This window comes from Camellia sinensis, chromosome 2, assembly GCF_055761805.1.
Source record: "Camellia sinensis isolate YWXY chromosome 2, ASM5576180v1, whole genome shotgun sequence".
NCBI lineage: Eukaryota > Viridiplantae > Streptophyta > Magnoliopsida > Ericales > Theaceae > Camellia > Camellia sinensis.
Window position 1 is genome coordinate 183,487,347 of NC_138962.1, and position 9,406 is coordinate 183,496,752.

The 9,406-nt window shown below is 35.2% G+C and overlaps 1 protein-coding gene across 2 annotated transcripts; it reads left to right on the forward strand.

Moving 5' to 3' along the window:
- The first annotated feature begins 343 nt into the window (after positions 1-343).
- On the forward strand, positions 344-9,166 carry LOC114261763 (eukaryotic translation initiation factor 3 subunit B). 2 transcript variants are annotated; one of them, XM_028202069.2, is made up of 11 exons: positions 344-633; positions 952-1,189; positions 4,249-4,395; positions 5,573-5,701; positions 5,965-6,090; positions 6,182-6,265; positions 6,345-6,469; positions 6,545-6,740; positions 6,855-7,387; positions 7,516-7,624; positions 8,651-9,166. In XM_028202069.2, exons 1-11 carry the CDS (start codon positions 512-514, stop codon positions 9,029-9,031), a joined length of 2,190 nt encoding a protein of 729 aa, XP_028057870.2. In that variant the 5' UTR covers positions 344-511; the 3' UTR covers positions 9,032-9,166. The 2 variants fall into 2 exon arrangements, with proteins under 2 accessions (XP_028057870.2, XP_028057871.1); XM_028202070.2 differs by lacking the exons at positions 344-633; positions 952-1,189 and adding an exon at positions 3,735-3,886.
- Positions 9,167-9,406: the final 240 nt, after the last annotated feature.

Below are 9,406 nucleotides of genomic sequence, written 5' to 3' on the forward strand. Positions count from 1 at the left end.
TTAGAAATAGACCATTCACTTTTTAGCAATAAATGCAATAAAATAAAAATATTATAATTATTGAATTGACTTATATTTTTTTATAAATAATATAAATTACATATCTTATAAAATAAACCATTTGAATCATTGAAAGAGAACTATAATAAATCTTAGGGGTTGTTTGAGATAATCTAAATAAGTGTACTTTTTTGACTTTTTATGAAATATAGATTGAGTATGAGTTGAACTTGAAGTGATATGATAGAAAAGTGATATGACTTAAATAAAATAATGTGATTTAAATAATATAATAACTTTTTAAATTTTTAACCTTTTAAGTTAAGATAAACAAGGCCTTGCAGACTTAGGTTAAAATCTCAGACCCAATATCCTTTCCTAAATGCTCTTTCTTCTCTTTTCTTTTTTAAACCCTAATCTCATTCGATTTGGTTCCAAACACGGTGTTAACTCCCAAAACCCCAAGATAAAACCCCAATCTCTCTCTCTCTCTCTCTGAAGCACCAGAAAAATGGCGGACGTGATCTCAATCGAGGTAATTAGGGAGACAGCTTCTAGCCTCGGCATCGGCCTTTCTGGAGTCGATTTTGACTCTCTACGCCTCCCTCCCAATGAAGACTTCGGAATCAAAAGGTCAATTTTCAAAAACCCTAAACCATGTATTTAGAGATGGTTTGAGAGGTTCTAAATAAGTATATTTTTTGACTTTTATAAAAGAATGTAGAAGATTAGAAAAAATGGGTAGAAAAATAGAGATGAGACGTTGATAGATGTAACCAAATAAGTGTATGTATGTAAAAAAATAAATGCCAAACACCTATTAGTATTACATCTACATAATCATATACATTATATATCTTTGTAAAGTATAATAATGTCGAAACGCAATTTCACCGAGAATAGATGTTTGAATTTTTTATTTTTTATTATTATTTTTTTTTGTGGTGGTAGTGATGATGAAGATTTCAATGAGGATAGTTCTTTGGAATTCGATGCCGGGTTTGGCAACATAATTGTTGTTGATAATCTACCTGTTGCTCCCAAGGAGAAATTTGAGAGGCTTGAACGTGTGATTCGCCAAATCTACAATCAGATTGGCTTCATTAAAGAAAATGGGTTTTGGATGCCTGTTGATCCTGCAACTGAGGAAACTCTTGGTTACTGCTTCATTGAGTACAACACTCCTCAGGTACTATCTTTGTTTCTTTATCCACTCTATGTATATTGAATGTACCAATTAACAACTAAAAAAATGTCTCAATTAATTTTCTTTCAATATGTTTTATGTGGGCAAATTTGAAAACAACTTTTCAAAATTAAAAGGGGTTGTTCCTGTGTGCGAATCTTGGCAATCACTTGTTCTGATTCTACATATTGATCACTTTGAACTAAAAGAAAACTTTTTGATGGAATATTCTCATTATGTATAATATCTTTGATGTCAATAGTTACATACAAATCTATAAAACAGATGCCATGAGATGTGCGTGTTGGATGAACCAAATTTTCATTTGGGTTTTATTTTTTCTTTTTCCCATTATTTTCATGTATGTAATAGTGTGAAAGAAGGTTTAGCTCGAAGTTGTTAAAAAATAATTGTGTGGAGTTTCTCTACCCTTTGACTTAGGATTAGTCACTTCTATTTCTCGATGGAGGCAGCAAAGGGATATAACTCAAGGGGGGGTCAAAACCTCCTCATAATAAAACTCTAATGCATTAAAGACAAGCACATAAAGTTTTCATTGAAAAGTTCAACATATACCACTATTATCAAAATATTAAACTTTAAAATAATATAACTTTTGATGTAGATGTTAGTTTTTAATAAAATTAGTATTTTTAGAATCCTCTCATCAAGATCTATCAAATAAAATCTATGTTGACTATGAAAATCTTAAAAAAAAAAAATTATTACCGTCAAAATTGATGTAAACAGGTAATATGTTACTTTGGCAATATTGTTCAAGGAAAAAAAAAAAGAAGATATTTTACTTTGTCCTTAGTCAATTATGTGTTTTCTCCTTGGGGGTTTATGAAGCAAAAAAAATTGAGTTGTCCTTTTCGCCAAATAAGGATTGAATGGAGGAGTTTTGGCTAAATTTCCCACAACTCAACCGTAGAGCTATGAAGCACGGACACAGACACAGACACGGATACGGATACGGATACGGACACGGACACGGACACGGTACACGGCAATTTTCAAAAAATGGGGACACGGACACGGCGGGGGACACGGCGAATTTTATTTTATTTATTTTATATATTTTTATGTGTTATGTAGATTCATATTACATTCATCCTAAATTAAAATTAACAAATACTAACATAATAACATTAATTGAATAAACATAACCATTACATTTAAACAAATTAATAGATCATCCATTCACAAAAAATTCACAAAAAAGTCATAATAAACGATAACAAGAACTAAGACGAGAAGGGGAAAACATTCAACATCCAACAATATTTTTCACAAAAGTACTAAATAAGAGAGGCAAAAGATTAAAAAAATAAAAAAAATTTAAATTAAAAAAAATAAAAATAAAAATAGCCCTGCCGTGTCCCCGCCGTGTCCCATGCCGTGTCCCCATATGGACACGCGTGTCCCCGCCGTGTCCCTGCCGTGCCCCCTGCAAAAAAAATCATTAAATTAAAGGGACACGCCATCTGGCGTGTCCCATACGTGTCCCCGGCGTGTCCCCGTGTCCCCGGCGTGTCCCCGTGTCGGACACCGCCACGGCACTAATTTTGAAGTGTCCATGCTTCATAGCCGTAGAGTGTTACCTTGACATGGTGACACAAGCAATGGAGGCCTCTTTGACATGTGCAATGTCTTCGATAGCATGCTCTCACTTTGTCTTTCCCTTAGTAACTCATTGAATTTGGTGCTTTTTGATCCCTAGTTTCTATGGGAAACAAAGGGCGAATAAAATTGATTTCTCCATTTAAGTGGTTCCCGCTTCTCTTAGTTACTGTTCCTCACTATTTCCCAGATTGTTCCCAATGTTTGGCTCTTTCTGTACTTTATGGGTGCAACATCAACAAATTCCCCCATGATGAAGTTACAACCCCAAAGCCCTAGTGATGAAAGCAATAATTTCAAAATTTTAATGGAAACACACACACACGCGCACACACACACACACACATACACATATATATGTATATTAAAAACTATAGGTAAAGCTTCAAAAAAAAATTCAATACTCAGTGGGGGCAATTGCCCCTTGGACCCTATGTAGCTTTGCCCTTGTGTATAGACAAGTATATATGACATTTTGAAATAGGGCAGTTACATGAACCTTTCTTGAGGTATTTGATTACGAGGACCTCCCATTTGGTTTTTTAAATTACAATGGCCTCCTATATTTCTGTTGACAATATGAGCATACCTTCCTTCTGTTATCTAACTATTAAAGAAGGTAACGAAAATTTCTTACGTTATTAACTTTTGGTCTCCATATATGGAATTTACCTCTATTCCAAAAGACCCCAGCCCAATATTACCTTCACAACCAAACACCCATCTCATCCTCTCCTCCTCCTCCTCACCCCTCCTTACATTAGCTATGCCACCACCACCACCTCTTCTATCAAATCCACAACACCACCACCACCACCTCTTCCTTCCTCTCTTTCTGTGAACTGCAACACCGCCACAACCTCAGCCGTTTCACCCTAAATTTCCCTTCCTAAACACCCCCACTATACTCCTCTGCCACATGAATTGCTTCTCTCTCTCTCTCAAAATCACCTCCATAAACCCACTACTACCCTAATCGGAGGTTATCCAGCCCTTCAAAATTTGTAGTTAAATTTTGGCAATGGGGATGTCCATCAAATGTTCGATAAATTGCTTGAGCTATATTGTGTTTCTAAGGTAAAAAACAATTCTCTATCTTGTTCAAATCGATTTATTAATTCATGTATCAGTGCATAAAATCCATCACCACTGTTTATTGTGAACCCACCATCACCTTTCTCTCTCTAAAAATTCCTAGAAAAGAAAATTAATTCCCATGAAAATCAACAAAGACCTATATCAAGTTGTCCCATTTGGTTTAACACTAGCTCACTGTTACATTCAATATTATTTATTTATTTTAAAAGTTGATTTAAGGAGACTGATTCTCCTTTACTGCATGAATGCAGCCTATGCTGCCTGAGTTATTTTCTTTGATACATAGGTATGTAATTCATTGCACGTCATATGATGTGATTTTCTTTGATTTTCCATTGTAGGAAGCTGAACTCGCTAGGGAGAAGACTCACAATTACAAGTTGGACAAATTACATATATTTGCTGTAAGCATGTTTGATGACATTGAAAAGTTTATGAAAGTTCCTGATGAATGGGCCCCTCCTGAAATGAAGCCATATGCACCAATAGTAAGCATTTTAACGGCTTTGCCTTATGTTTTTCTTTTCCATATCTGTCTTTGTTTTTTCCACTTCTTGTTATTGACTGCTGCTGTTTTGGACAGTAAATTCACTTGAATGGTAAAATATTAATTGCCTACTGGGATTGTAAGTTTGTAACTTTGTATCTTGCATTCATGCTTGATAAATCCTAGCTGCTATTGAAGTCGTAGAGTGGCGGCAATGTATATTCAGAAAGATGTCTTTGAATCATATATTTGTCTTTGGGATCTCCTACCATTTGATTTATTTTTATATTGATTGATTGAAGGGGTGCTACCTATTGTTCTTTAGTTTGTGGATGCTAAATTCTTCCTTTTAACTAATTGCACAGAAGTTGAAATTTTGGGCAAACTTCTATACCAATATATTGCCATATCAAGTACTGGACTTTTTTTTCTTTTTTCTTTTTTAACCCTCTCTATATATGTTTTACAGCTCACATAAAGGTTTAGGAAAAATTTACCGGCCACAATTATTATGAAAGACTGGAAGTAAAAAGCTATACAATTCAGATTCTCCCCCACCTTTTATTTGAGAGGCTGATTCTTGTGAACTCGAACCATAAGGCTCAAGGCGGACCGCATTTGCAGTTTGGTTATTAGATTTGTAATGATTAAAGTTCAATGGGGTTCTGTGTAGTGGTAAAGTTTAATTTTTCCGCTTAAGATAATGGATCTTTAGGTTAATTGATCACAAATTTAAAATTCAAAATTTTTCTTTATTCAGTTTTTGTGATTAGGACAGCCTGAATAATCTAAACTAAATGCTTCTTCAAACAGTTTTACTATTTTCAAGTGTGTGAGCAACATCTGGTCCAACTTCTTGTTGGAATTCGTTGAGACCATATTTATATAAGATTGCTGTGGCTTTGAATGAGTCATGCTTTTCTTGTTCTATTTTCGTTTTCTCCTTGAAGAAAACTCAACTTTATTACTCTGTTTTGGAACTTTTATTTGTAGTGTCCTGAACTAAGTATAGTCAGATAATCTGTTGACAGTTAATTGTTTAGACATGCATCATTGCTAATACCGCAAATCATGTACTTGTTCGTGTTTGTTTCATTGCATGTGTGTACTGGCATGCAGAATGTTTCCCAAGGGTTTTTTTTAAAATGCTTACCGTCTATCCTTGTATATCTTTACAGGAAAATCTGCAACAATGGCTTACTGATGAGAAGGGTAGAGATCAATTTGTTATTCGTTCTGGTTCGGACATGGAAGTTCTGTGGAATGATGTGAGACAGATGAAGCCTGAGCCTGTTTACAAACATTCAGTAAGTTGGTCTTTTGTGTACTAATTTTTCTCGCGAACTTAATTAACTCTTGTATTGATGATCCACTATGTGTGAGATTGTCTGCGCTGACAAAGGAACAGTATGTCCCATTCTAAATTGTGAAAAGAGAATAGCTTGGTTGCCTTACATGGTGTTTACTTTGTTAACTTTGTTATTGCGACTGATAAATTAAATACATTTTTCTTTTCTGGTAAAAAAATGTTTAGTTGTACAGAGTGATGTTATGCATATTTTCTTTGCAGCATTGGACCGAAAATTTTGTGCAGTGGTCCCCTCTAGGGACTTACTTAGCTACTGTTCATAGGCAGCGTGCTATTCTTCGGGGAGGTACCAACTTCATCGAGTTTATGCGTTATGCTCATCCCCAGGTTATTTTTCCATTTGTTTAGTATTTTTTAAATTGCCCTTTTTATTGTTAATTTTTGGGCTGATATGTAACTTTAGTGGTATTAACTGCAGGTAAAACTGATTGATTTTTCACCTAGTGAGAGATTTTTGGTGACCTATAGCAGCCAGGAACCAAACAATCCTCGTGATACTCATGTGAGATTTTCTACTCTGCCATTATCATTTTTAATTTTTATGCCCTTGAGGCATCTCTAATCTGAGATCATATTACCAGATGGTGGTGTTAAATATTTTTGATGTGAGGACTGGAAAAGTGATGAGAGATTTCAAGGGAAACGCAGATGAGTTTGCAGTTGGAGGAACAGGTGGTGTTATAGGGGTGTCGTGGCCTGTTTTCAGGTAAGTTTTCAATACTATTTGATTTATATGGATGCTTTGAGGTTGTCCTCATTCACTTGTTTCATGGATTTTCAGATGGAGTGGAAAAGATGACAAGTATTTTGCTCGAATTGGCAAAAATGCGATCTCTGTCTACGAATCAGAGACGTTTTCTCTTATTGACAAGAAACCCATAAAGCTCGAAAATGTTGTGGACTTGAGTTGGTCACCCACTGATCCCATTCTTGCACTCTTTGTTCCTGAACGTGGCGGTGGGAACCATCCTGCAAAGGTGAGCCCAAATGTTTAATATGCAGAGGCCCTTCTCTCTCTCTCTCTCTTTTAAATTTTTTTTATAAATAATTTTAGAAAGTGAAAGTGCTGATAGTCTGCGTACTTTTCACAGGTGAGTCTTATTCAAATCCCAAGCAAAGAGGAGTTGAGGCAGAAGAATCTTTTCAGTGTTAGTGACTGCAAAATGTATTGGCAAAGCAATGGGGATTACCTTGCTGTTAAGGTTGGCCGTTACACAAAAACTAAGAAAAGCACATATACTGGCTTTGAGCTTTTCCGGATCAAAGAACGGGACATACCTATTGAGGTTTTGGAGCTTGAAAACAAGAACGACAAGATTATTGCATTTGCTTGGGAACCAAAGGGCCACAGGTTTGCTGTTATCCATGGTGATAACCCTAGGCCTGACATAAGTTTCTACTCGATGCGTAGTGCTCATAACAATGGTTGGGTTTCAAAGCTCACAACTCTAAGGGGAAAGCCAGCTAATGCTCTTTACTGGTCACCGGTTGGTCACTTCATTGTCCTTGCAGGGTTGAAGGGTTTCAATGGACAGTTGGAATTCTACAATGTTGACGAGCTTGAAACCATGGTGATGGCTGAGCATTTTATGGCAACTGATATTGAATGGGATCCTACTGGAAGGTATTTTTTTTGAGAGAACTTTGTGTAAGCAACAAATTAGAGGTGATCGAAACGATAGACTTTTGCTTTATTTGCTGAAATGAATTTATCTTGTTATTTTGATCAAGTTGTTCGCATGTATCTGGCAGGTATGTTGCAACTTCGGTTACTTCAGTACATGAGATGGAAAATGGTTTCAACATCTGGTCTTTTAATGGTAAGCTACTGTATCGGATACTGAAGGACCGCTTCTTCCAGGTAATATTTTTGACAATTAATTTTAAAAAATTTCAGCTTTTGTTCGATTGCTTTATCTTTTATGTGTTGGTAAATAAAGCATTACGTGATTGCTTTGGATTTACTGATATGGCTTTGCGAAGAGCTGATTTGAGAGGATTGATCCCTGTATTCCTCAAAGGCTTATACTGTGTGTTGACAAATAAAGTGTTTAATATGATATTAGTAAAATAAAAACTTTTGCGGGGTCTGAAAACGTTGTTATGGGTATAATATTTACTGCAAAGAAATAATGTGTAGTAAATGAGTCCGGATTTGTTAAAGTTGAAGATCTCAATTTCACGGTGGAGTCGGCTCATTATTGGATTAACTTGGACTTATTTCGGTGATATAATCCGTTCAACCTATACAACTACTTAAGAAAATTATCCATTCAAAAAATCAAATTAATCCAATATTATCATACTATTAGATCATTTTTACTTATGTCTATATGTTTTTAAGAATATACTATCCATTTGTTATAATATATATGATTTGATCAAATGATTGCTTATGTCTGATCAATTTAATTTTTTGCATGCATGTTCTCATCTTGTCATATGAGATCTTCAACTTTAGGAGAGCCAAACTCGAAGTTAATGGGGTTATGTGGCAAAGAAATGCAATATGGTGCTTTGTCAAAAAAATAAAAGAAAAAAAATAAATAAACAACAGCCACGCACGCCCAGACTGCGTGCATTCTCCCATCTCTAGTTAACTATATTTGGCCTCTCTTTTGGCGGGAGTGTCTACCATTATTCTTGTTTAAAAGATTCATCTGATTAATATACTAATATGATACTAGTGAGAATTTTTAATTTTGATCATCTTTGTGTTTGCTAATTATGTCATGGAGTGAGAATGAACCTAGCAAAAATTGTAATAGCTTGGAATATTGCAAAACATTTCCTTGGGGTTGCATACAATTATGATTTCTTTTGTATCCATAAAGTCAATATATCATGGAACTAACCATGCTAAGGTTTTTCCTGTTGATTGTTGCAGTTTCTGTGGCGGCCGAGGGCCCCATCCATCTTGAGCATGGAGAAAGAGGAGGAAATTGCCAAGAACCTGAAGAAGTATAGTAAGAAGTACGAGGCAGAGGACCAGGATATGTCACTGCTATTGAGCGAGCAGGATCATGAGAAGCGAAGGATGATGATGGAGGAATGGGATAGATGGGTAGACGAATGGAAGCGATTGCATGAAGAAGAGAAGCTGGAGAGGCAAAGGCAAAGAGATGTAGAAGCCAGTGATGAAGAGTATGAGGTGAAGGAAGTCGAGGTTGAAGAGTCGTTGAATGTTTCAGAAGAGGTTGTACCTGAACAGGATCATATCCCAATTTGCATAGCAGCTCCAAACGGGGGTTTGGGATTACGTAGATGAATCATTAATATAAAGGGGTACTTAGGGGGCCGGTTTTTATTAGTTAGACTTATTTATCTACAAGTTTTGATTGATAAATTTAGAATTGTAAATTTTTTCATTAATATTTATTATTCTTATTCTCATTCTTATTCATATTTACTCACTCATTTACACTAATCCATAATCATTTGCCACATACACCAAAGAATAAGAGATTGATAAATTTTAAGTTGAATTACGTTAATAGTCTTTATAGTTTGAGATTTGTGTCATTTTAGTTCTTAACTATCCAGTTGTGATGGATTTAATCTTGAATTTTGAATTTTGTTTCAAATAAGGACAATTAAAGATACTATTGGTTAATTTTAAGGGTAAAATTGTTAATTTGATAAA